The sequence below is a fragment of the Nymphaea colorata genome, chromosome 10 (assembly GCF_008831285.2).
Source record: "Nymphaea colorata isolate Beijing-Zhang1983 chromosome 10, ASM883128v2, whole genome shotgun sequence".
NCBI classification, from domain to species: Eukaryota; Viridiplantae; Streptophyta; class Magnoliopsida; order Nymphaeales; family Nymphaeaceae; genus Nymphaea; species Nymphaea colorata.
In genome coordinates, this window is record NC_045147.1 from 9,770,927 (window position 1) to 9,798,891 (window position 27,965).

The window sequence follows — 27,965 nt, forward strand, 5'->3', positions numbered from 1 at the left end:
TTATCGGCTTATGAATATATTTAAAAAAATGAAGTAGATTCATGAAGCATTATAACTGTTTTATTTTTTAGAATAGATTCATGGAACCCTAATAATGTGTTATTATTACGAAATGACTTTTAAAGGTCTTTTGTTTGACTCAAATTTAAAAATCAGAGTTAATTTGAGATCATTAAGGATTTGAGGTCAGACTCATTGTCCAACATCAAATCTAAAGTTTTTGCCATACAGGGAAAATCCAACATCAAGTATCATGGTGAAATATGGTATTTACCTTTTACGGTCGTTACCTTTTTACCACCTTACCTAAGAATAATCCAAGCTTCATTTAATGTGATAGTACCTTTATGGTCGTTATTTTTTTACCACGACAATATCTTGAGAATAATCCAAACTTCATTTAATGTAAAGCACGACCAATATGAGAAAAGATAGTCCCAATTATGGCCTATTGAAAAAACCCGGGCCTTCAATTTCTTGCTCCATTGTCCTTCAAGTATGAGCAACCAGCATTTCCTATGCAGTTTTTCTCAATTAAATCAAAAGATCTTGTGACAAAAAAAAATCCTCATTTTAAGCACCCAAACTCATTATTATTGCCATTAAAATAGGTATCAATGATTGGAAAAATCAAAATTGTCATGTCCATTTGCCATAGTAAAAGAAGTGCTCTCAAGAATTTTGTCAAATGGTTTATGCATAGACATGTTTAACTTGGGCACTTAATTGTTCAGCCTTCACCAACAATCAATCACCACCTTACACAACAACGCTCAGGTTCACTCAAACCTAAGCTCTAAGACCACTATTGCAACAAAATGCGACTAAGATGGAGTCTCATGCAATTCCTCTTTTTTATTTGTGCAAATTGCAGATAGTAAGAAAACAGCAGCCAACTTGGGGGAACACAAAATCAATTGGAGAATAGAGTTTGCGGCACAAATATTTTCAATTGCTTACACAATAGGTAGTACTGTTCTATTTTATATACACAACAATCATTTAACTTGCGGATCAATACCCCCTTTTGGCAGCATAAGAGGATTGACCCCCTTACACTCGAATGCGGAATGGCTGCGCACCTACCAACTCTCAGGTATAGAGCCAGAAACTTTTCATGGTGCAGGCCAAATTAAAGTTTCTAAACTTGACGATGACAAAAATATTATTTTTCAAATTTTATAAAACAAGTGAAATTTTTAAAAAATTACATGTAATTTTTTTATTTTTTTATTTTGTATTTTTTATTTTTTAATTTTTAATTTTGAGACCTTAGCTCTGCCAACACGAAACCCCCAAACCATTGCATCAACCCCATAGAAGGTATGACTGCTGTTGTCTCTAGCATCGTGAGATGATCACCACATTCACCCAAGTGTGGGTGCACTAGAATGATGTGTTGGATCTTCACTGGGTCTTCAACAAGCTAACCCAATCCATGAATTACATGTTCACCTCGGGTCTCATGTTAACATCAAGATGAATTGTGTTTTAAAAGGTGATGGAGCGAGGCTAGGTGCTAAGTCCGTCGTGAGGCAAGGTTTAGGCCTCACAGCATTAATGAAGAGTGATTTTCATGGTGAAAATGGTTTAGTGTTAAAACATTTATCAAAATAAAGAAAAATTGGAAAAAGGAGAATTAAAAAATAAATATATTATAAAGCACAATTTTAAAAGCAGAGTAACTAGTGTTGATCTCTTTCATACACATACACACGTGCAAACCACAATTAATGGTGCCGGATAAAGGGAGTTAAACTGACTATCACAAAACCTTATTAAAAAAACCCTAAGATCGAATGAATATTCAACTACTTTAAAATATAAATCTTAAGTAAGGTGTGTTAAGCAGTAAATGACTATTAAACAGGCTTTACTTTTCTACAATGTGCTAAACCACGTGAAGAGACTGAAACGAAAAAACAAAGGCAAAAAAAAAAACAAAAGTTTTTTGAAAAATGCCTTAAAAATAATTTTCTAACTAAGATGCGTTAACTAAACAAATGACCAAAATCCGATTTATTACACTCCAAATCGACAAACCCCCCAAAAAAAAAGATTTTCAGTTTTGGAAAATGCCGTAATAAGTAGTTACAAGAAACTGACCAGCAGGAACAATATTGTGTTTCCATTCAAATCACGTTCTAGAATATTTGAAACTCCATCCAAAACGTTACAAGGAAGCTACATTGAGCCAGAAAACAAACACTATGCATTGAAAAGCAGGAGTTCCTGCTGGAAAGGGAAGAACACGACCAGCGTGATAATCTATTCAAACTCGACCAAATGCATATGGATCGTTTTTTTATCGACTTTCTTTTAATGGATCAATATAAGCACGATTCTAAAATTGATTCCACACCAAGCCCTAATTCTTGGACTCTTAAACTCATTAGGACCGTTTATTTGGTTGTTTGTGGTGTACAGCTTTCCTACCATATGTTCCTAAGAAGGTTTAGTGCAATAGTTTGGAGTGGGGGCTGGTAGGTGGCTAATCTTCATTTCAAGTATTGAAAAGCATCAACCTTCTATACTACAAATAAAAGTTACTAATGTGCAACCTAAAGTGTAATAGAGACTGCACTCTAAAACACTAAAGGAGACCCGTTAAACTAAGGTGACAAGAGGTTGGATGGAAGCTCTGACTCTCTCTGTTGAGACGTGTACAAATTTCAAATATGATGGCTTACCAAAATTTTTGGTCAGCCATGGAGACAAACGTGAATGTTGGGCCTACCATGTAAAGAATGTGGAATGCATAATGCTCCAAACAATGAATTGTTACTGGTTGCTATGTCATTCACCTTAACCGTTTCCTATCTTGTCTAATAAATAATTAAGGTCAAATTCATCCAACGAAATGAGATTCGTTGGCTGAATGTTCGACAATCGAGTATTTTGAGCTTGTTGGTAGTGAAAACAGTTTGTTATTACTCACGAATCTATAAAAAAAAACTATTACCAAGTTTTTAGCAAATTTTATAAATTTTAAACTATATGTAAATTTCAAAAAATTTAGTTTAATATATAAAAACAAATTAAGAAATTTACTTAGAACCTTTTTAAAAATTTTGAAACCATATTTTATAGTTGTGGCTGCCGGTGCTGATGACCATCAACTTTGTAATTACTTTCAACATGAAATTGCTACATCATGCACAGTTACCCAAACATTTTTATTCATGAACTGTTTTCGTTTCAAGTGTACGAAATTTTAGAACATTATTCACAGCGACCCCTTTGTCAATATTTGATGCATACTACTAAATTTAACTTTTATTTAATTTTTCTTTGTCTACGTCAACCACAAACAAACACAAAATTAGCATACAATGAAGATCACATCATTCACTGAGACACTTTGTCCTATATGTGGCATCCGTGAATCTGCAAAAGATGTAAAGCAGAGAGGAAAAGAAATTTTGTCGGATTCTGTCCAACTTATTGCCAGTGTTCTGATTTTTTCTCCTTCTCTCGAAGACGACGGTGGCAGACGTTTGGTAGGAAGTGAAGCTTTTGGCCTTGGGTAAGAACAAAGGGAACCTGAAAACTCATCAATCTATAATGGACGACCAGGATGGTATCGACCACCGTTGATGAACGAAGCAAATCGCTTGAGCAGCAACTTCGCCTTCTCATCCTCTGGCCTGAACAGATGAAAGACGTGTTCTTCTCCTTCCACCTCCTCCACCTCCGCCTCCCCCTTCCAACCGCTAACAGTCAATGCTTTGTAGAGCACCGGCCGCGGCCCCGCAGGAAGTCCTTTCCGGCAATGGCTACCAAGACGCGCCGGCACCCCAGGCCAGAGAGGGACGGCGAGCCAACCGCTAGCGGATCATAATGGGGTTGTCGACTCCAGGGCTGGCAGGGCACGCCAACTTCCATATCAACTCCACAAGTTCTGCCGACTCCGGCAACTCGCTGTCGAGGCGAGTCGACGACCAGAAGTATGGGTGGACCAGAATGATCCCGTGGATCTTCACCGGGTCTTCGATGGGCGGACCCAATCCATGAACTGCAGACGCGCCCCGGCTCCCATGGCTACGTGGTGGACGAGGTTGGCACCGGCGCTGTCGCCGGCAGCACAGTGCGGCCGAGGTCGGCATGATCGGCGATCCACGGCTCGGCGCCTGGTCCAGTCTGACGCACCACCCACTGGAAGGCCGCCCAGCAGTCGTGGTGGCAAGCGGGAACGGGATGCTCCGGAGCTAGGCGGTACTCGACGGAGACGGCGATGGCCCCCGACTCGGCGACGAGGGAGTTGACGTAGTTGTGGTAGAGAGGGGAAAAGGCAGACTCGATGAAGAAGCCACACCATGGAAGTAGATTAAGAGTGGGCGGCGGTGGTGGTTGCTGGAAAGTGGGGGGAGGTAGAGGCGGGCGGAGAGGCCAGTCTCAGGGTCGATGAGGACGTCCTTGGAGGAGACGCCGGTAGGATGATGGTCGGTGGAGGGAGGGACCCTCTCGTTGCCGTCAGCCTCTCTACCCTGCCGTCCTTATGGAGCCGAATGAATCCAGGGACTTCGGCTATCAACTCTGCGGAGGAATCCATGGTTGAGAGATGTGAGAGAGAGAATTTGTGTGTCTCCTGTGTGCCGGAGCCCTTCTCCTTGTAATCTTATTTGTAAATGGATGTTGTTTTCAGTTTCTAACACCACTGCTTTATTTTTTATTATTTATTATGTTGTCGGCATGAGGATGCTTTAAGTGTCCCACACAGAGGATCTCTTGAAGTTTTTTTTTTTCTTTTCCAAAATAAAGTATCTGGTCAGATCAAGTAGTTTGATTTTAAGCGCTGGACAATTTTTTACAATTATTTTGATTTTCTGTCAAGTTCGGAGGCTGAGACATTACTTCGAAAGGCCCATGCCTGTTGGGAGGACAATTATGCATCCAACATAATTCTTTAAAATTTCAGTGTACGTCATTGTGCACACTATATTTTAATTTGTGTCGAGACTCGTGCTTAAATTAAGAAAGGGTATTACCATCTCTTTAATAAATTTGACTGAATCTAACTTACTGATGAATAGGCCCAAAAAAATTGGGTACATTAATGAAACAAGTGTTTTATGAATTTGTCACATTTTTATGGACATTAACAATGTATTACTACCAAACCGTTTCTAAATAATCTTTTGTATATCTCATATTTGATATTGGAGTTTATTTGAGATCATTGGAATCTTAGATATGGAGAACTGAGGTCAGACATTGTCCAACATCATATCTAAGGTTTTTGCAACATAGGGAGTATTATATCCTCTTTTTTACTTGTTGGTTAGATACGGGTATTTGTTTATACTGTAGGTTGTAAGAGGCATTTAATGTGGAACTCAGATTTAAGATTTGAGGCTCTATCCAAATAGAAGAAAGTGTGGGATGGACTTGAGAAACCGGAAAATAAACAGTCCAACTTACCAACTTTCTCAACGTGGTAGATGAATTTCTTGAAGGATTTGAAAAATTGTGAAAGACACTTCTCGAGTAAACTAATAGGACGGTGGCAATTATTAAAAAACCCCATGAAAGCAAAGTTTCATCATACTCTTATGAGGTGGGGGATTGAACTCGATCAATCAATCATCATGGAAGAATAACGAAAATGGTAGCTCAAGTATTTCTAAAGCATCTATGTATACAGATCCTTCTTTGTGTGTAGGAAATACAGGAGGAATATAGCAGAAAAGAACAGTAATCATGAGTTGTTCTATCGAGGGACACAGCAAATTAGTTAGACCATTTGCAGAATGACTGGAGTGTTCATGAGTGTTCGATCGAGCATAAGTTGTTTGTAAGAAAAGGAAAATGATTTGAGAAGAACAATGAGCAGAAGAGTTCAGTTGTGTAGTTTCTCAATGATCGCAGACAAAAAGAGAACAGACTTAATTTCCCTTCTTTATTTGTCCTAGAGTGGAATTTTTTTTTAGGCAAGAAGAAGTGAGCTAGCATAAAATATTATGGACCTTTTTTATTGTGAAAGGTTGATGGAGGAGTTTCATTGTATGCATCATGGTGGTCCACAAGGATATTTCTATTATAAGCTCCAATCATGTTGTGACACTTAGCAAAAAAATATCTCAGTGTGAAAGAGGTGAAGGACAATTTTGTTACAGAGAACATTGGAGGCCATTCAAGAATGTGAAATTATTAATTCATAAAATTCGATAATTCTTTTCTTGTTTTCTTTGCTCCTTATCCCTTATTGTAACTATAAATATGTGTTGAGAAATGAAATGGGTGTGTGCTCCTACGGTTTCTATTCTTTCTACTCTTATAGCATGACTACATGATATCGGAGTAATGTCCACGACTGGCCCTGAGTGATCATCTCATCCCAATGGTGGAACACTGCATGCAGGATCAGAGTCTCTTGGGATGTCAACTTTGCGGGTTCTTCCCACCCTTATTATTTGCATCATTCTGACAATCCTGAAGCTGTTTTGGTTTCACCACTCTTGAATAGAGATAACTACCCTACCTAGAGCCATAAAATAACTATGGTGTTGTTTGCCAAAAACAAGCTCGGGTTTGTGGACGGAAGTCTTCACCAACCAAGCATCGCTGCACCACAGTTTATGGCTTGGAGGCGCTGCAATCATATGGTATTGTCTTGGATTCTTAATTTTATTTCTTGTGAGATTATGGGTAGTGTGATGTATGCTACATCTGCCATAAATGTGTGGATTGATCATATAGAACGTTTCACACAAGGGATAGCACCACGAAAATACCAATTAAAATTTGCTACTTGTTGTTTGTCAAAAAACGCCATGATTGTTGTTGCATACTATACTAAAATCGAATCATTGTGGGATGAACTAAGCTCTTCTGAACCCTCTACCTGAGTGCTCTGTAGTGGTATGAAACTCGTGGCAGAGTGGTTGCAAGAGGATCGTGTCATTCAATTTCTAATGAGACTGAATGACACATTCACAAGTACTAGAGCATAAATTCTATTGCATCACCCATTGCCTTTAGTTTCCAAGGTTTACTCTCTTGTACTTCAAGAAGAAAAGCAGAGGGAGGCACGAGTGATGAGCAATCCAGTTGAGAATGTCAGTTTGCCTACTATTGATGGGGATCTCAAAGTTGTTAAAAGTTGAAACAACAAAAAATCTCAATTTCATTGCAGCTATTGCAAAATTTCAAGACATACCAAAGAGAGATGTTTCCAACTAAATGGATATTCTTCAAATGCTAAAGATGGCAATCAAAGGTATGTGAAATTTGCTTCCTACTTGTCTTCCGATGACTACGATGGTGAAAAACCTCAATCTATAGCTTCAGCTACAGCTACAATAGACAAAGATCTCAATAAAGATTCTGCATCTTTCTTTACAATAGAAGAATACAATCAGATCGAACTTCTTCTTAAATATCGCTCATCAGCCCAGTGTAGTTTTGTAGGTCTGTCTGTTGACTCTTCTGGTACTTGGATTTTGGACGACGATGCAAGTGATCATATGTGTTCATCATTGAACATTATGTTCAATGTGTCACTTCTTCAGTTCTCATTTTTTATTAGACTACCTGACAATAAACTAGTTTCAGCTACTCATAAATGACAAGTCCAGTTGTCTCCTAACCTTACGTTGCAAAATGTCTACTATCTTCCCAATTTTAAATTCAATCTAGTTTCCATAAGTCCTACTTAACATCTACTTATTATGATGTCGCTACCTAAAAACATTGGATTGAAATTTGCTTTTTGACATGTCGCTAGAATTTTATAGGAAAAGAAAACTAAACATATAGGAATAAGTAAAGTATCATGTTTAGGTTTTTTAAAAATGATAAATTAACAATTGACTTTCAGCTATTTGAACTCTGATTGTAGATAGAAGGAAGATCAATAAGGAAGAGGATATGCTTGAAAATCTTGGAAAGGAGAGGATTCTAAAAATTATTAAACCTTCAAATAAGAAGAGGATATAAAATTTGAACTTGTAAAAGCAAGGACCATTTTAAAATGATTAATACTCAAGGGTTATTGCTGAGGAAAAAAAAAACTTTTTCCTTCTATTCACAATGACTCTTTGGTCAACACTCAACTCATAATCCTAAATTTAACTTTCACCTTATTCTTCTGTATCAACCACAAACAACACATTATATTCAAAGAGAAAATTTACATCGTTGAAAGTTTGATTTGTAAGTAGCTGCACAAATCATTCCCAATTACATTGCAGTTCGTCCTTTTTCTAAACTCTATCAAGTCTTGTCAAATAAGGAGGCTGAGACATCACCATTGTAAGGCCCACCATCTTTTGAAACCATCACGTATTCCAAGTGAGTTGGGGGGAGGGGACCTATCGTCAGAGCCGAAGTTCTCACCTAATCTTTTGTTTCCTTAGGAATCGTTTGGCAAATGCAATGCTATATGAGTGTTTCATGAATCCACCCTCAAGATTGGGTAGATTCATAGATACCTAGCATTAGTGTTTCGTCAATCTAACTTTTGAGGTAGATTCATGGAATACTAACATAGTGTTTCAACGGCCAAACAATCCTTTAGTGTACTGGTTTTGCTTTCAATGCTTTGGGATGCCACTTTGCTGCACTTCAGCTTGATCAGTGACCCCTCTTTTCTAACATGATTCAGTATTTAGTATCACTCCAACAATTTAAATCTTGCATATAACATTTTTATTTGTCTTAGCTCGTGCTTGAACAAAGGAGACAAATGTGACCATTTCTGCATGAATCTAACTTAAGCATTTCTTTGACCTTTGAGGATGGGTTTGTCTAAGATAAAGAAAAGCGTAGAAAGGGGTTGAGAAAAGGGAAACTTGTGAGTGGTCGGACTTACCCTTTCTTAATGTGAACGATGAATTTGTCCAAGGATTTGAAAAATGTGAATGACCTTGCATCCAAGTGAAGCTAATAAGAGGAAACTACGATTTTTAAGAACTCTATGAAATTAAGTAAATTTTCATCCTACTCTTTTGAGGTGGCTAATCAACAAGTCTCACTTTAAACAAGGCTGAAATTCTTAATCGTGAAAACTTGTGAGAGAAACGATTTCGAGGAAGCTATTTTGTCTTCACCAACTAATAAAGATAAGGGATTGAATTGTAGGGCCTGCTCACACTGGAAAAATGGAAGTGAACACTTCGGATCATCAACATTGAATTGTAGGGCCTGCTCACACTGAAAAAATGGAAGTGAACACTTTGGATCATCAACATTAAAGAATAACCAACAAGGTAGCCCCAATACTTCTATAGTGTCTCCACTGACCATACAGATCCTTCTTGTGTTGGGAATGAAAGGAGGAATGCAGCAGAAAAGAACAGTAACTGGGTGATCTTATTGGCCGCCTAGCATCCGAAGCAAGACTGCACGCTAATTAGATCATTTGCAGAATGGTAGGAGATACCGTTCGTGCAGGATGGAAGAGATGGTCGCGGCAGAGGGGAGACCCTGGAGTCCTCCAGTTAATTTCCCCGCAATCACGCAACACTGATGGAGGCTTTTAGTGTGGATGACGGCATTAGAGGCAGAGGGATGGCAGTCAATAAAGGCATGCATAGATATGTGTGGCCTAAGAATGGGCCGGTGGGTCAAAGTTTCACATGTCTTGTACAAACCCTTTCTATTTCCTCTAGTTCTTTTAATGTTTTTGACGATGCAGACAACAAAGCATGGTGTCCCGAGACGGACAGATGAGATCCAATTTTAGGAGATTTTGACTGTAATTGGAAAATTTGCATTAATTGGATGTTAATAGTTCTTGTTTTTTGTTTAATCAACAAGATGGTAGACCTATCCTTGAACAGGTGTATTTCAGTCATTGGGTCCACAATTAAACACACTGTTTCACTAATAACAGAAAAGTTCTTGTTTAAAAGAGAGATATAGTCATTTCTGCTGGCAACTTATCTTGCAATCTAAACAAAAAGGATACAGTAATTTCTTTTCAGAAGAACTCTGAACTGAATTGAAAAGAACTCTGAACAAAGTGAATTCAATTCAGCTTCCTACTTTCTCAGTTATCTAAACAAAAAGGAGACATAATTTCTTTTCAGATTTTTATCAAATACCATCCTACTCGTATCAGTGGTTGCCATTTTTGAATCGACTCCTGCGCTCCAACATCATCGGCTGCCTTCTTCTTCATATGATTGAGAACTTCTCTTCTCCTTTTCACTAAATCCTATTTTAAAACACTTTTGGCAAAAGCAATTGTTCATAACTTAAGCGGGCCAGGACTCAATCGATGGCATCAACCTGCGCGGTTGATGAACGAAGCAAATAGTTTTAGCAGCAACCTCGCCTTCTCCTTCTCCGGATTGAAGAGGTGGAAGACGTGTTCCTCCCCCTCCACCTCGTCCACCTCTGCCTCGCCCTTCCACCCGCTGCCGGTCAAGGCCTCGTAGAACCACCAGTCACGGTCCCGCATGCCGTCCTCCCCAGCGATGGCTACCAACACGGACCGGCACCCCAGCCCAGAGAGCGGTGGCGAACCGACCGCCAGCGGGTTAAGGATTGGGTCGTCATCTCCGATGTTCGCAGGGCATGCCGCCTTCCAAAACGCTTGTATGAGCGCCACAACCTCTGATGTCTCGCAACCGAGGCGAGCAGAGGACCAGAAGAAAGGGTGCACCAAAATGACTCCTTGAAGATTTACCGGATCTTCAAGGGCTCGACCAGATCCAAGAGCTGCAGAGGCGCCGCCGGCACGCATGGCCACATGGTAGGCGAGGTTGCCGCCGGCGCTGTCTCCAGCAACCACGACGCGGCCCAAGTCGACATGATCAGCGATCCACGGCTCAGCACCAGGCCCTGTTTGGGACACCACCCACTGGAAGGCTTCCCAACAGTCGTGGTGGGAGGTGGGGACGGGATGCTCCGGAGCCAGGCGGTAGTCGACGGAGACGGCAACGGCACCGGACTCGGTGACAAGGGAGTTGATGTAGTTGTGGTAGAGAGGGGAGAAGGCAGACTCGATGCAGAAGCCACCACCATGAAAGTAGACTAAGAGTGGACTGCGGTGGTTGCCGGAAAGTGGGGGGAGGTAAATGCGGGCGGAGAGGCCGGTTTCGGGGTTGATGAGGACGTCCTTGGAGGAGACGCCGGTGGCATGATGGTCGTTGGAGGGAGGGACCCTCTCGTTGCCCTTCAGCCTCTCTACGCGGCCATCTTTGTAGATACGGAGATATTCAGGAACCTCCTGGTCCAACTCTTGGGAGGGATCCATGGCAGAGAAGGAGAGATGCAGTCTGAAGGGGAGATGGAAATGGTTCTAAATACAAGTTCTTTCTGCAATAGTACTCAAAGTAACTAGTTTTTTTCTCGGTCATTTCTGTGTTCAAACGTTGTAAATCCAAAATCCTTTTTTCTTTTTTTAATGACAGGGCAAATTCTTGTTTGCTGTTACAAGTTGTCATTTTATTATTAACTTTAAACTTTGCTAGAAAAACAGTCTCACTTTTATTTGAGAAGAGTGAGAGGAAGCCCAAAACCGTCCGTCTCTCCCACCTTTTCCCTGGTTTCAAAGAAAATTGAAGGTTGACCACCTACCATCTCTGCCCGTTGCATCAACCCTTTGAGGGATATCTTAAAACATAATCTATGCATCTAAAAAAACGTATGAAATTAATTTTGTAAAGATGAATTCAAAAATAACATTTTCTATTAGTGTATTATAATCATCTCGCACACGTGTGTGTGTATATATATATATATATATATATATATATATATATATATATATATATATATATATATAATGGTGCAATGTCATCATCGATTGACAAGTAGCATTACTTGCCATTGGTTGATTATGGCACTTGTCATTAATTAATTATGACATTTCACCATTACAAATAGAATTCTATAATAAACCATTTGTATTGCTGTTAACTGGAGTTAACTTCGATGCCTATAAAAAAAGTATTTTAAGATCGTATTCCTTAAAAATGTGTGTCTTCATAACGTTCATATGTGCCATAATCAACCAATGACAAGTAATGCCAACTGTTGTCAATTGATTATGGCATTGCACCGTTACAGAAGAAATACCATAAGGCAAGGTGATAGATTTGTCCAAAAAAGCTTGCTTAGTAGTAGAACTAATGTGTTATTCCTTAACCTGTGGTGAAGGAAATCAACCTGAACTATTATTTTTATGTTTTGAAAAACAATAGATTAAGAATTGATTTTCACCTATTTGAACTGTGGTAGATTAGATTAGAGGGAAGACGATAAATTTGAAAATCTTGGAAAGGAGAAGGGCTTTTCTAACAATGATCAAACCTTCAAAACAGAAAAGGACTATCATAACCATGGTTAATACGGTGGGAAATTTCCTTTTTATTAAAATCTGACGTCCAGAGTCTACCTAACACAATTGCTGGTTGAGAATAAACTATTATTAGATCCGACCTTCATGTTGCTCATCAAGTCAGCAGCTGACAAGCGTCTCTTATGATTATTAAGTCCTATTATATTTAAAATTAGGGGAAATGTTGAGCTTTGTGGCCCGTTATGAACTATTAATTAAACTGATCATACCATCTATCACCTACTTACCTAAAAGTACTTCAAACGATTCACAGTTATTATGGACATTATTGTATATATGCTACTCTCTTTGCCTTCAGCCAGGGGAGAAGCTATAAACTTTGACTGAGGCGCATTAAATATATAGAGAATAAAAAACTTATAAATTAAAAGAGCTATAATTTGAAAATCAAATCAAATATCCATAATTATGAACAAATTTACGATTAGCTTAAAAAAACAAAACAAATGATTATAGTTATGAATAAATTTACAATTAGCCTCAAAAAGTAAATTTAATAACTATAGTTTTGTACAAATTTACAATTAGCCCCAAAAAATAAATCAAATAAAAAACTATAGTTCTACACATATTTATAATTGGCACCCAAAATAAAACAAATAGTTATAGCTTTATGTAGTTTTACAATTGGCCCCAAAAAAACAAATCAAATAGTTATAGTTCTGTATAGAATTATAAGTGGTACAAAAAAAAATCAAATAGCTATAGTTCTGTACAAATTTATAATTGGCTTCAAAAAACAAATCAAATAGCTATAGTTCTGTACAAATTTATAATTGGGTTCAAAAAACAAATTAAATAACTATAATTGCGAACAAATTCACATTCAGTCCCATCGGTTTTTCGTATTTTGGAAACAATGCATGATTGCTTCATCAATGGTGTTCTCAAATGTATCCTTCTCAATGTAATCAAAGCATCATTGGCCCATTCATCTCTCATTTTGTTATGAAGCCAACTTTTGATATTATCATGTTTGAGAATACTCTTTCAACACTTTTTTTGTTGCAATTGGCAAAGTTACTGCCAACTTGATCAACAAATACACCAAATGAAATGCTATGTGCTTTCTTGTTGTCATAATTATTTCTGCAAGTTCTATCAAAGAATTTACATTTGAACACTCCATAAGGTCTTCATATCTTTGATATATAATTTTGATGAACTTCTAAGTCTTTTCATGTATATGCCATGAAAGTCTTTAGGATAGAACTCATCAAGACGAACTAAGTTACTTATATCAAAAGTCTAGTGGGTTATTAAGGGTTAACTTCTTTCGGGAAGGAAAGCAGACATTAAATGATGTGCAAATGTTAAGACATTAATTGATAGAATAAGGAGGAATGATCAATTTCAAGCTATGATCGAGGTGCAGATGGAGGTCTGCATTGGACAAATGCAGAGATGTTGGCAAGAGATGGATTTGTGACAATTCCACTAGAGTGCCCTGTTGAGAAAGAGTCAACTTCAATTTGAATAAGTTAAGTCTGATCCCATCAAAGGTCATTGAAACAAAAGTTTTAGCAGTTGGCTATGTCCTTTTTCAAACAGCTTTTTGTAATTGAATCAAAATTCGTAATAGTCTAGCCTTCGAATCTTGTTCTATGTGCATGAAAAACAATTCTTTGGCTTAAACATGCTACTGAAAGGAGAAGCTCTGCCTCAACGAATCGATTATTTAGCTCTTGAAGTTGTAGATCAATAATAGCACACAACACCCCAACATAATAATGATGTAAATATGTCATTTTTCAGTTGTATGCATTGGTCGTCCTCGAGGAGGAGTGCTTATATCGCATATACCTGACACTAAAACAATGAATTTGTTGCAAAATATATATTTTTTGTTGATAAAGAGTCAACCATCATCTCTCATATTTTGAAGGCATTGTTTTTTTTTTTGTAACTAAATTCATAGTATTCACAATATTTTGATCTTTTTGTTGAAGTGCTTGTGAAAGTGTTTCAGTTATCTCCAAACTTTATTCATCAAATGTGAATCAAACACGACCTCAAAATTTTGCAATCTACATAGCAAGATAATGGCCTCAAATCTTTCTGAATTTGTGGTCTATAATGAATTCCAATGCCTTAATTACAACATGATGCATGTCCATTAAACTGAGTGTCGTATCAAAATGAGGACATCAACGAGTATCACCAGGTCATCTAAGTCTCATTTCTTGATTCACCCTCATCTTGTTTCAAGTTTGCCTAACTCAAGTGCTTTAATCTTTCTTATACATTTTACTTCTCTAATAAGCTTGGGCCTCTTGCATGAATTAGAAAAGAAAAACTTGGCAACCTTACCAGTGTATCTGAAAACAATTCAAGTGCTCAATGATCTTGTGCAACCACACTACTGCTAATTGGAGTTTATCGGCAAAATAGTGAATATGCAAGTTCATTTTCTTTTAATATGAGAGTCTTCAACCCATTAAATGCTTCTTTCATATTGTTTGCTCCATCATAACCATGTACACACAAATATGATATGCTCAATCTATACTTACAAAATACGTCTTTGATTGTTGCTTTGATTAGCATGACATTGCTTCTAGAACATGTACAATTCCATGAAATTATTCAACAATTTGACCATTTTCATTAACAAATGGTAAGACAATAGCCATTTTCTCTTTAATCAATACATCTCAAGAATTATCAAGTAAAATAAAGAAAAAAGTATCTCCAAGCTCCTTCATGATAACTTTAGTTGTTTGTATATCATGAAATGTCAATTTATTTATTTTTTAAAACATATTTCAATACAACTTTATCTACATCATTGTTCAACTTTGCAAAAAAACTTCAAAAACTCCATTAGAATTTTCCCTCTTATGACAGTCCAATAAAAAAAGTTTACATTGGACTTGGTCAATCCCCTTTTCACATTATTGTATCATTGTTCTAAAAGCAAGGCACGCTATACGATTCGTTTTAAAGAAGCTAACTAGCGTTGAATTAATTGAATATGATACGGTTGGCAAGGTTCTTCATAGCATCTGACCTCGCATAGAAGGTTAACGAAGGTAAGATACCTTAAGGAAGTCTAACAAATATCAAGAATAATGTGTGCAGATGACGAGATTTTGCTTGGATGTGCATCGTAGAACATAACCCACACCAGCTCAGGGCGACATGCTGTCAAGGAAAACCAAGAGTACGTGTATGTATCTAAATGGGTCAGTAAAATCCGATTGCCAATCCAAGCTGGATCCATTTTGTTGAATCCATAAGGGAAATGGATGAGCGTCTTAATGGGAAAGATAAAATGACTTGAAACTTCACTCCCCCAAAGAAAGTGCCTGTTTACAATCTGAACCAACTCTTTTTTTTTATTTAATATAACACAAACAATGAATAAACATTATATGATACAGTCTTGGTGGCGTACTGACCCAACTGTACAGAGGATATTGTACACTTTTGAATAAATAATGGACAAATAGATGTGCAACGAACAACATTGTACACGCAGGGATTAGGCAAAAATTTGCTCGATGACGCTCTCTGCACTTCCATTATATTGTGCTAGAAGTTGAATTGCATCGGCTCGTGGTAAAGCAAGAAACTCCTGAAGCCATTCCACAGATAGGCAACGAACGAACTGGTCAGAGAAAAGCTTAAATTGAATGTAAAAAGTAAAAAAAAAAGACAGTTGATTGTCGAGGATGGACATCTAGAAGATACAAAGTACTTGAAAGAAACAACCTCAACAAGTACATCTTTGGAAGAAAACATCCAACAATTCAAGCCAAATTTGAATACAAACTGGTTTCAAATCCCTTTGATCGTTCAGAAAACGTGTTTCGAGATAAATGCAGCTGTCAAACTGCATCAGCTAGCTGAACTGTTATTGGTATAAAAACCCGTGCATCATTAGTAGTAATTACTAAATGGTCGCATGCAACTTCAACACCGGAAAGAGAAAAGAACGAAATTGCAACCATAGAGGAGAGGATGTCAATACTACGATTATGCAACAGCCAAATATTTCATAGATTTTCTGCATGGTTAACCATTTCGTTTACATGGAGTATCTAGAACCTGATGTCCCTTTAATATGGTGTCTCCTCTTTGTCACGTGGGTACTGCTGTAAAGGCAGCGTACCCGTACCAGTCAGGTACAACACCGGTACTAGTACTGTCTCGAGCACCTCTTGGATACTAGTGGCACAATACCGGATAAGGTCAATGTACCCAAGACCATATCCGTCTGATTTAAGACTCGTCAAAGTTGACTGAGTCCTTTTCTATCCAAAATTTAAGATTTCAGTTTTGTTATTTACACTATTTAAACTTCGGAAACACATACAGAGCTATATTTTCATATTTTGGTCAATAGTTTTTTCTTTGAAAACTATAACTTTTGAATCATGAATGTGTTATTTTGTTTGAATTCTTATTTTAAGTTGTACCCCCATACCCAAGTTTTTTGAAAATAGTCTGAACCAGTACTCGTACTGGCATCCGTACCTGTACCTATGTGACATAGTGTCTCCTGAACCTTTAATAGTGAATCTATCCTTGCCTCTCCAAGCATTGATCATGGTTCCAATCCCCTTTTGCTATTGGCTGTGATACCATCGGCTTATTTTTGTTTCCATGTTACCTAATTGCGACTCTGCAGTTTCACTAGTTCACAAAAGGTTATTCAATGACAGAAAAGCATGCCGTTTGCATGTTCCTCCTAACTTTGGCTTATAACCATCACAAAGTGCTAAAACAAGCAAACAAAAGGAAAACGTATACCCCTGGCCAAGACAAATACTCACCATGACTTTCAGTATAGCAGTTTCTTCACATACAATATCTCTTGATAGCCCTTGACTTTGATCACCATTCTCCATATGCCTTTTGTTGCTTGATGAGATGGTACCTTGAGAAGATCCATAGCTGCAACTATTATGGGTGCTTCTTGAATCAGGATCAGCAAACAAAGGAGTGTCGTTGTTTTTTAAGTGATCTATCTTCAAAAAGCCCTCAAAGCGGTCATTACACATTTGAAGCTTAAACCACGCATCATGTGTGAAAAGTGTTGCTCTCACTACCTTCATAAGTTGAGGTTCTTCAATACCAAGGTTCCTACCAATTGCATCCTACATCAAATCGATTATATAAAGTTAGGCAGACCCCCACTCGGCTTATGATATGTTTTCGAAGTCTCAAGTTGCATTAATAAAAACAAAGAAATTAAAAAAAAAAGTGGTAGCAATGGAATAACGATAATGAGAAGAAACAACAGTAATGATGAAACCATGAAAGTATACAAAAGAGAAAAAGATGACCTTCACAAAATAAAGTTTTAGCAATTTTTACATAAATAGGCTATTCCCTCACTTTTCAAAGATATATGCAGTAAACGTTGCTACATCATTATCGAGCTGGGAAGAAGCATGAAATGATCAACAGAATATTGTTGAAAGAAGAGGCACTTGAATATGGAAAAAAAAAAGATTTTTATTTTCTGAAAATCAAATCATTCCTTAGACATATGCACAAACATGGACATGAAATGAGAAGTATTATTTTGTGTGTGTGTGTGTGTGCGTGTGTGTGTGTGTGTGTGTGTGTGAGAGAGAGAGAGAGAGAGAGAGAGAGAATGAGTGAGAGAGATGAAGAGACTTTTCATGTGTATGTGCATACTTGTCTGCATGTATGGGGAGAAAGAGAGCGAGGGTGAGTGTGTGTGTGGGTGTGTGTGGGTGTGTGTGTGAGAGAGAGAGAGAGACCTGAAAAGACGTGGCAAGAGCAGATAATGAGATGGGTTTTGCTTGAATTTCTGCCATAGGTCTGAGCAATGTCAACAGTGTCTCCTTCAGAGGCTTCAATAGAGCTGCATTATTTGCAGCAATTGGTCCCAAGTAAGAGCATGCAACCCTGAGAGCATCAGAATGCTCTCCAGATTCAACTAGCTTCAGAAATTCCACCTGATGAGAGTATCATAATTTGCTCAGTTCTCATAATACATAACTTCATTTTCTAGCAACAATCTTCACATAAAATGTCACATGATTTACCTGCTTCAACTGAAACAGCAAAACAGGGTTTTGTTCGAAAAAGTGGGGGTCCAACAAATTGACTTCTTCAAACACCTTAGTAGTCATTCCCATCTTCGTAAGTTCTTTGATCCCCAAAATTAACTCATACTTATTTAGATCTTTAATTTTCAAACCTTCAATGCCAGCATCCTTCGTATCAACCTGTATGATAAGAAAACATCAATGAAAGAAAAAAGAAGAAAATGCTGTCATTCTATTTTTAAGCACATAAGCTATGCATACCTCCTCATCCTTTAAGGCTTTCAAACGAGCTGGATCTGTATAAATTTTTCCATCACCAGAAGCTAAAGCCCCTTCTTGCCTCTCAACCCTACCTTTCCATCTCTTGAGTCTGATCCTCTCCCTGGATCCACGCCACCCAGCAGATACTTTTCTAGGATGGTTACCAGTTTGGTGTGGTTCGCTGGTGCTGCAATCTTCCTGGTCATCCATTATCTCGTCCACTAACCTCAATTCAGAATCAGCATCCCTTGTGCTCAGCGAAGAATTTGTTTCAGGCATGTCTTCTTGATGAAAACCATTAGCTGAGATTTCCCCATCCAAATAACCCATTCCACAATCCATGTTCAATGATGAATCTTCTTTCTGAGGATTGCTCTCAAAATCTGGTAAAAGTGTCTTCATAGTTTGGCAATAGTCATTTGTATTCAATCCTGGAAATGATACACAAGCACATTCCAGTTAATTTCAAACTTGTCATGCTCATATGCCAGGTTTTCCAGTGATAATGTTTGTTATTTACCTGATACTGATATCCCATCAAAATCCAGCAATCCTTGGTAGACACAGTACTCATAAACAAGTTTGTCGAGCATTGGAACATCCAATCTCATTCGGCATAGCTCATTCTGTAAGTCACTAAACAAGTAAGATAAATTGCAATACTAGATTTCCCATAATGAATTAATGTGAGTAATACATCAGTGCCTGAGGTTCTATGTCCACTATGTGTTGCCAACGGAAAATCAAGACCAAGAAAGCTCATTCCATGTGATCAAATTATGTCTACTGTTGCTTATATTACCTACTGCATTTTTCTTACACAAACTTATCTTGACATATAAAATAGAAATTTTAACATTCAAGTAGCACCTGAAAAGCTCTGAACATATCTCCTTTTGCATATCTTAAACTATCAACTGCCCCTTGCCTCGTGAGCTGCACAGCATGAGCAAGAGCTTGTATGTCTACCTGAGAATATCAATACCAAAAGATGGTAACACTGGAGTACTAAAGAGAAAGAAATAGAGAACATTCAGAACCTGAACTCATGCCTCATCATAAAGGGGGGCCTCACATAAACCCTCTTGGGGAGTAGCTGGTGGATCACGCTCCTTAACTAATAAATGCTCAATAACATCTGATACTGGTGAGACAACACCTTGCCTATAGCAGAACTCCTTATGTATGCTGCACACCAAGAAAAGGAGTGCTGAATCCACGTGTGTCCGTCAGTAAGGATGCAAAGATACTTCAGAAATGAAGCGAAGATGCTGCATACCTTACCAAGTACCTTAGAGTCATTGAGAAAAGTGGATCATAAGCCTGTAATTGGTCTCTCAGAACAGAAGACAAGGAAGCAGCTAGGTCAAATCTCCTTTTCTCAGACCACTGAAACAGACAGCACAGTAATATGCAAATATTAGATACAACCCCAAGCAATGCAGTCTAATTGTAAATCATTTGCAAGTCCTCCTAGAAGACATGTTGGGGCTAGACAATTCACATGGTCTTCGAAAAAATCAATAAAAAAATATATAAACACAACAATTAAATTGTCAAACACAAAGGCATATAAGACCATCAAAATCAAGCCAATGCACAATTTATCCACTACACAAACATTTTGCAGGATGATAAACCAAGTATTAGTATCTAGAGCCACATCAGTCAACATATAAATTCAACAAACATTCACTTCACAACTAAAAGAAGAAAGAGAGGCAACAACAGAGAAGAATGGTACAAGGTAGCAAATCAGCAGAAAAGAGGGACAAGGAGAAAAAAGGAATGAAAAAACAAAGAGGAAGGAAGGAGGTGAAAGAAGAGGAGAAAGAACAAGAAATACAATACAAGTAGGAAAAAAGACGAAGAAGTGTCATTATGTAACTGCAGAACGATGGCAGGAGAAAGAAGAAAACAAGGGGGGAGAAAGAAGAAGAAGGAAAACATACCTATCGACCAAAAGGGAAAGGGAGAAACAGGGAATAAAGAGGCGAGAACTCCTACAATCAGAATTTTTTTTTTTTCTTGTGAACACCGATCATCTATCAAAGGACTAGTTGTGGACTGATCAGAGTAGTCAAGGAGGAGTCACCGACTTTAAGACCAGGAAGAATTACACCTAAAGACTAGCCGGTTGACAGCCGAATAGACTGACTAGTCGTGCTAGTCAGACCAACTAGTTAGGATTTTTAGGACAAGGCCCAAAATCGTAAAGAAAACCATAATGACAAGATGCAGCAAATGCTTACATGAACAACTATAAGTATAACATTATGACAAGCAAGAAAGGATGGGATTCAACCCACAATAAGGTAAAGGATACACAAACCTTCAAAAAATTGATATACTTAGGCTTTTTGTGAAGGCAGGTACATATGCTATGCCTCCATCCACATCTACATGGTGTTCATGCAGATGAATATCTAGGCTTGATACTCAAAGATGACCACAGCATGGATGGCAAAAGAAAAAACACCCTCAAATTTAGGTACACCAAACATGACACTCAATAATGAATGGCAAAAGAAAAAACACCCTCAATTTAGGTACACCAATGTAATTAATATTTCCTACTTACATCCTACGCAGTAGAACATGGAGGTCAGACATGCCCCAAAAAGACATGGAGGTCAGGTATGGTTTGACCGTTCCTAGGCATGTATGACAGGGTGGATGAATGAATGGTTTGTTGAGTGAGTTGTGAGCGTCATATTGTATCGTACGCGCTTGTACTAGCCTCGCAACCCCTTAGCATATTGTAGTAGGTTCAGCCTTTTGGGTGGGTAACCTCACTTGTAATCCATTGTCCTAGGGTATTTTGAGTCGGGGTGGCTGTCCAGCCGGGTTTTGAAATTGTAAATAATTTGTTTTTGGTTTTGTCCGACGACTACTCTGAGAGATCTTGGGAGAGGATCGACATTCGGCAGAGGTCTTGGTCGATGCCGGGTCTTGGTCCTAACAATTGTGCATGCATGTGCACTCAATGCACGTCCACAAAAGATATATTACCATCCTAGCTGACATGTGAATGATGTCCATTATGAATAATAAAGATATATAAAGAAAGTGTTAAAGCAACGACCAATAAACAGCACATTTCAAGAAGTATCTGAAACTAGTGCAAGTGCATAAAACACAAGAAGTGCACCATGACAGAAGTGTAGGCCTGCACAAAAATGCTTGACCAGAACTGTTGGATAAATTAAGATCAAAGAAATAATAAACAACACACATGTCACCCAACAGGAGAGTATGGTTAGTAAACATATTTATGACCAACCTCATTTACGACAGGAGAGCTATGGTCGTCTTTATCATATATAAATGCAAGAAGGACATGCTTGAACTCCTCATATGCTTCCTACAAAAATAAACATATACAGAATATCACTCATAAAAAAATATAACAAACTAGACATGACTGTAAAACTAAGAAATTGAAACACAAAAGAAAACACACAAATCAATCATTTGGACTAACAAAAGTAGGAACAGACTATGAAAATTATTAAAAGAAACACAAGGTACGAGGTTTGTGAACCCAAAGTCTTTCATGAGTAAGATTGCAAAACTCCATCAGCATGATCATTATATTAAGAATTCATTACCAAGTGTTTCAATAATATGAAGCAGCAGACACAATACAACAAAGTACACATAGATACAGCTATCTCGATGTATACTTACAACTTACAAGTATATATGAGTGTGTTCAGTTCACATCAGAGTAGAAACTGAGAATAACAAGATCACAATGATACTTCAAGGTATCCAAGAACAAGGTCAACGTAAGAGGGACAACAAGGTAGTTATGGAAGAAATGGAACAGGATAACTGCAATTGCGGGGTGTGTCTAGCAAGTTATAGTTAAGAAGAGATGAACAAATCTTAGAAAAGGAAAGGCACAGCATTTGACCACCAAATGACAAACTCGAGGACTGGACACTAAAGCTCATCAGTATAGTAGGTTGTTCATCAGTATGCACAAGATTTCATTAACCTAATTTACCATTCCATGAAATATTTCCTTCGATCAGAGTTATAGAAAAACAGAAGATCGAAGCCACTTTATTAGCAATACGTTTAACCTATCGACTGCCAATTCCAACATTAAAAAGACAATAGCTATCAGGTCATTTTTAAGTTTTATTTGCACTAGGATAACAATCAAGACAAGCGATTCCCGGCATTAGACAGAAGGCAGCACTTCCTAAGAACAGGAACCAACACAAACCAGGAATGGCTCAGGGAAAATTGTCACAGATCAAAAAAGGTCTCATCTGATGAGGATGCTGCACACAATTACTATAACAATGAGATTCACGATATCATGTTCTAACGTGATTCGCTGGTTCTAAAACTATCACAGCATAAACCCATGTAACAATTTCAGCTTTGAGAAATGTATAGCACAATGTGACTGTTTTCGACATTATCCAATTACAACCAAAGTAAGCCATACTCGGTTTCTCAAAGTTGCGCCTCTAAAACCCCTTTCCAGTAAAGCTAATACACAATTCACCCTGATGGAGAAACTCCAAACTATACAAAATCAAGCTAATACACAGTTCATATTCCTCCTGGTGGTGCAAATCAAAACTATAAAAATCACCCAAACAATCTGCAATGCAAAATGGTGCCCCAGTTACGCAAAAAAATGAGATAATCATTCCCGACCCTAGTTCAAGCTACGCCATAACTAATCTCAGCACAGAAAATGTATAACCAGAATAGCTCAAATACCGGATAGGCATGGAGGGCGCACGGAGCCAGAGACGTCCGCAAGCATTTGATCGCCGAATCCCGCTCCTCCGGCGATCCCTTCCTTAGAAGTTCAATGAATCTCTGATCAAAAGGCAACGCTTCGTAAATAATAACAACTAAACTAAGCAAACGTTGCAGACCAACGAAATCCATGCCCTAGAAACGTTAAAAAACGCAAATTTGAACGAACAAAATCCCGAAACCTGCTTCTGCAATCGGAAAAGAAGCCGGTGGTCCTCGAGAACAGCGGGGGCGTGGATTTGCAAGAGACCCAGCGCCCCGTCGATGTCGCCGACCTCAATTGCCCTGCGGATTCGGTATATCACCAGCCTCGAGCTGTAAGAAGAGATCAAAGACGACGCCGACGAAGACGAAGAACACGACGAGGACGAAGGGGAGGACGAAAAAGGAGGAGGAGGCGGCGAAGGGCCACCGGAGAGAAGGTTCTCGGACTCTGCGTAGTCGATGACGAGGGAGTCAAGGGCGTCCCAATTCACCGTCATCGATTCCATGGAGGGCCGTCGGAATGATAGTTGATTGTCGAAGGAATTCTGACTGCAGGGAAGGGAAGGAAGGGGCGGTGGGAGGAGAGAGAAGAGAAGGACGGCTTGGCTTCTCGGGTTCCTTTTATTTGCGGGCGATCGTGAGGCCCGAGAGGAAGCGGAGGAAGCGGCGGCGGTGCGGATTTCGGCCACCCAACCCTTTAAAGGCGGCGCCCGGAGCATTCCCCTTCCCTCCCCGGGTTTGGTTTATTATCTTTGTCTTTTTAGTTTATTAAAAAAACAAACAAATCAAGTTGAATTGAATACTCTTAACGTCAAATTTAAAATGAAGAGGGACGTTTTTTTCTTAAACTTTTGGATGAACAAATCGTTTACAAACCATCGCCCGAAAAAAAAAAAAAAAAAAAAAGGATGAATGAAAACCTCGGACTTCTCCTACTTTAAAGATTCAGGGTTGTTTAGAAACTTAAGCGAACTCATAGTAATTCCCTTTAATTCCAAGATTCAGGGTTGTTTAGAAACTTAAGCAAACTCATAGTAATTCCCTGTCTACCAACATTTGTAATCCATAGTAATAATACATTATAATCAAATTGATGACCAAATTTTTACCATTCCAACAACTTGAGTCTTGACCAGCTACGCTACGTTTCTTGGAACCGTTTTGAATAGAATCGGTTCTCCTTGAGTTTGTTTTTGTGTCTTACCTCCATAAGGCACAAGCCAATCACATTTGTGATGCACCATTAACATGCCACAGTGGGCCGGCACAGAAAAAAAATATATTATTACGTAAAATTTAAAAAAAAAAATCATTGAACCCATATAAAAATCTTTTATAGCTCCTGCCAAACTTTTGAAACCATAATTTGGTCTTCTTAATAAAAAATTTCTACCTTCACCCCTAATGCCACCAATCTGTCTAGAGATGTGCTTACTCATATAGGTTTAGTTTAAAGAGAGAATAAATGTTCTTTTGCTTTGCTTAAAACTTATTTTTATTGGTTTCTTTTAATTTTTGTTAAGGAAAACTCAAACTTAAGCTCTGTTATAAGCAGCAGTCAGCGGTAAAATGACTATACGAAGTGGAATGCAAACATCAAGGGTACGCTTGACTCTGGCTTTTGCGAGGGACTGAGCTCGTGGAAATTGTTTGTGTGACAGCCGAGGCTTGTCCTTCTACACCAACACTTATAAATATGCATATTTTAAATGTTGACTGATTGCTTTTTATGTTTTCTCCTTTTCTCATTATAATGATAAAACGATTATACGCGGAGTTTAAACAACTTTTTTTTACCAAATCAAGCCAATAGGTATAATCATCTTAAGCGGCTACAATATGTTACTATTTCATGCATCTGCCCTCAAAGTGGGGTAGATTTACATATCCAGTTCTTTGTCTCAATTTTTATGTCATATTCATAGAACAGTTATATACTGTTCCTAATGTCAAACAGCCCCGAAGAAATTGTTTGGCAATAAAAATAATAACATAATGATCTTGTTTCCATTGCCAAACAACCCCTAAGCTGCCTTTACAACCTCTCAAATAAAATGGCTAGAGATATTAGGGTAATGGTTTAGGCTTCACCCACGGCCGGCAGCAAATTTTGAATATCCAAAACCAATAGATGTTGGCTATCAGCAATGAAATTCCAAGGGAGAGGAGAGGAGCCTCCAGTTGCTTCTCCATGCAAATAGCAGCTAGTTTGAATAAGAAATTTGCTTCTACCATGACCAGAGGAGATTTACCAATGTCAGTCAGACAACAATTAGTGACTCAGTCATCTCAATAGATTGTTTTGATCCTTCCAAAAGACTACAAAAAGAAAGGCATTTGATTTGCCCCTCCTTTCTTTAATGAGGCAGCTGCCCTACTTTTCCCCAGGATCTACTTGCACTGCAGTTTATTATCCTTCATTTGGAAAGGTAGAACTTAGGTTTACCTTTGTTCACCACAAAGTTTGCTCTGCTTTCTAATTTATTTTTGAGAGAGTAATTCCTTCAAAAGAAGATTTAGCTTTACAACCGATAAGAACATCATCAGCACAAAAAATAGTGACAGGCCGAGGCAACTCCTTTCTTAACCTTGAGTGCATGCTGGGCAGTTGGTGCTAATATGACTGAGGCTACATTTGTTTAGCTCGGATGTCAGATCCCATACGAGATTCAATGGCCTGTTGATGGTTAACGTCCCTCTCTCTCTCTCTCTCTCTCTCTCTCTCTCTCTCTCTCTCTCTCTCTCTCTCAGTTGCTCTCACTTTTTCTGAAACCTTTGGCCATTGCTGAGAATTTGAAAACCCTCAACAATGGCTGAGGGTTCAATGCTATTTTCAACACCCTTGGCCTGTTTGAGAACCTTAAGAGCCTGTTTGCATGGACAGAAAGAAATAGAAAGAATTACTAGAAATGAATCAGATAGGGATCTTCTTTGCTGGTGAAAAATTTTCTACAGTCAACGTGCTTCCACATACAACACGGGCCTTGAAAAATAAAAGGATATTCCCTTTACCTAACGCTTTTCGAGTGAGCAAGAGGAAAATTCCACCACCCGAGTTAGAACCGAAGCTCTGTCCCTTTTTCTTTTGTCTTCAAGATCCAAGGCTGCGTTGGTGCCTCAAGAACACAGCTATACTGCACATTAACTAATGCATCATTATGCCCTCATTTGCAGCGCAAGGAGTAATCCCCCATATGAACTAGTAATAGGCCGCTTACCTGCCACTGACCCACCCATTGGGGCATTCACCAAACATTTTCACCTTTACAGATCCCCAGCGAATCCTGCCAAGGGCGTCCAACTCGCGGCCTTGCTAATCTTCCTGTAACTGTTCCTTGGCATAACCACACTCCATTAATTTATACAGGCACAACGTCATCCTTGGCCTCAAAGACCTCTCAACAGCTTTCTACAGTCCCACCATCTTGAACCAAAACAACCAGAAGCAGAATTGGTCGAAGAGGAACTAGCAGAAGGCTCCCCAGGGTCAAGGTCTTATATAGAGAATTCCTAGGCAGGGAACAAGCATTCCACCCACAGAAGACCAAGGCTTCATTTTTCTGGAGCCTCTCGCCCTCAACATGTATGCGTGCACACACGCATAGAGACATGATCAGAATCCAAGCATAAATGACCTTCATGAAACATTAGCGCGACGCCAAAATTCGATGTACGGTTTACTCTATAAACAAAAGAAGCAAATAGAAGTTTTGAGTACAAAAGGCAACTTGGGCACCTCACCAGATACAAAAGCCAAGCAGAAACACAACCCCTAACAACCCCCCGCCCCTCCCAACCAACCCTTTCTCTTTCCAAAATGCTGTCGCAGGGATATTATGCTAAGAGAAAAGGTAGAGCTGGCTCCATCTAAATTTGAGGATAGCTGGCTTGCAGATTTAAACATGGACACGAGACAATTGCTTCCACTCAAACCAGGTGACCTCAAGAACGTAGATTCTTGATTCCTTTGTGCAGGTTTCTGATAAAAGTTCCACAAAGTATTCAACAGCCTAATCATGGAGCTTTTCAATCTTGTTCTTTGTAGTGGAAAAGGCTCATTCAGTTGATTTTGTCAGCACCACCCTGCACTCAAAACTGTACACAAATAAATGACTGCCTGAGGACTTGAGGGCAAATGAACGGATCAAAATGCTTACCTGTATAAAAAAATAAAAAAATAAAAAAAAAGCAGTGATATAAGCAAGCATATCCATTTTGAAACATTTGAAGGAGAAGAAAAGTTTGGCTAATTTTGATTCCTTAACCATGAAAGGGAGCAATATCATGATAAATTTGTCCTTGGACCAACAATACAAATCAGCATGCATGTGTTCAAGAGAGGAAGCAGCAAGGAACTTGAAAAACTGTGTCTAACAAACAATATGAAATCCAAATCATTTATTCATGGTGGTCTATAACTATTCCATCTGACATGTAAGGACATAATATGCTAATGACATAAGCAACAGCTAAAAGTTCATTAGGTTATGGTCATGAGAGTTATATAACTGTTTTACATAAAGGAAAAACAAGTTTAAGCATCAACTCATCAGTAAGAAATCCTTCGTCGAACATCCAGACGAGAAAAAGGACAG

General features: G+C 38.5%; 2 protein-coding genes and 1 pseudogene across 3 annotated transcripts; all 3 read right to left on the reverse strand.

Moving 5' to 3' along the window:
* Nucleotides 1–3,559: 3,559 nt before the first annotated feature.
* Nucleotides 3,560–4,622, reverse strand: LOC116263102 (probable carboxylesterase 12; annotated as a pseudogene).
* A 5,239-nt stretch (nucleotides 4,623–9,861) lies between these two features.
* On the reverse strand, nucleotides 9,862–11,253 carry LOC116262740 (probable carboxylesterase 12). The gene has a single exon (XM_031642230.2). It carries the CDS (start codon nucleotides 11,201–11,203, stop codon nucleotides 10,229–10,231), a length of 975 nt encoding a protein of 324 aa, XP_031498090.1. The 5' UTR covers nucleotides 11,204–11,253; the 3' UTR covers nucleotides 9,862–10,228.
* Nucleotides 11,254–15,621: 4,368 nt separating this feature from the next.
* LOC116263305 (uncharacterized) lies at nucleotides 15,622–24,107 on the reverse strand. Of its 2 annotated transcripts, none has more exons than XM_031642993.1 (12): nucleotides 23,568–24,107; nucleotides 23,344–23,445; nucleotides 21,881–21,961; nucleotides 19,877–19,986; nucleotides 19,650–19,785; nucleotides 19,468–19,566; nucleotides 19,118–19,223; nucleotides 18,598–19,028; nucleotides 18,334–18,516; nucleotides 18,046–18,243; nucleotides 17,089–17,412; nucleotides 15,622–15,920 (listed from the first exon to the last, which is right to left on the reverse strand). In XM_031642993.1, the coding sequence occupies exons 1-12, from the start codon at nucleotides 24,087–24,089 to the stop codon at nucleotides 15,795–15,797; spliced, it is 2,418 nt and encodes an 805-aa protein (XP_031498853.1). In that variant the 5' UTR covers nucleotides 24,090–24,107; the 3' UTR covers nucleotides 15,622–15,794. The 2 variants fall into 2 exon arrangements, with proteins under 2 accessions (XP_031498853.1, XP_031498854.1); XM_031642994.2 differs by having other exon boundaries at nucleotides 15,622–15,887; nucleotides 23,568–24,106.
* Nucleotides 24,108–27,965: the final 3,858 nt, after the last annotated feature.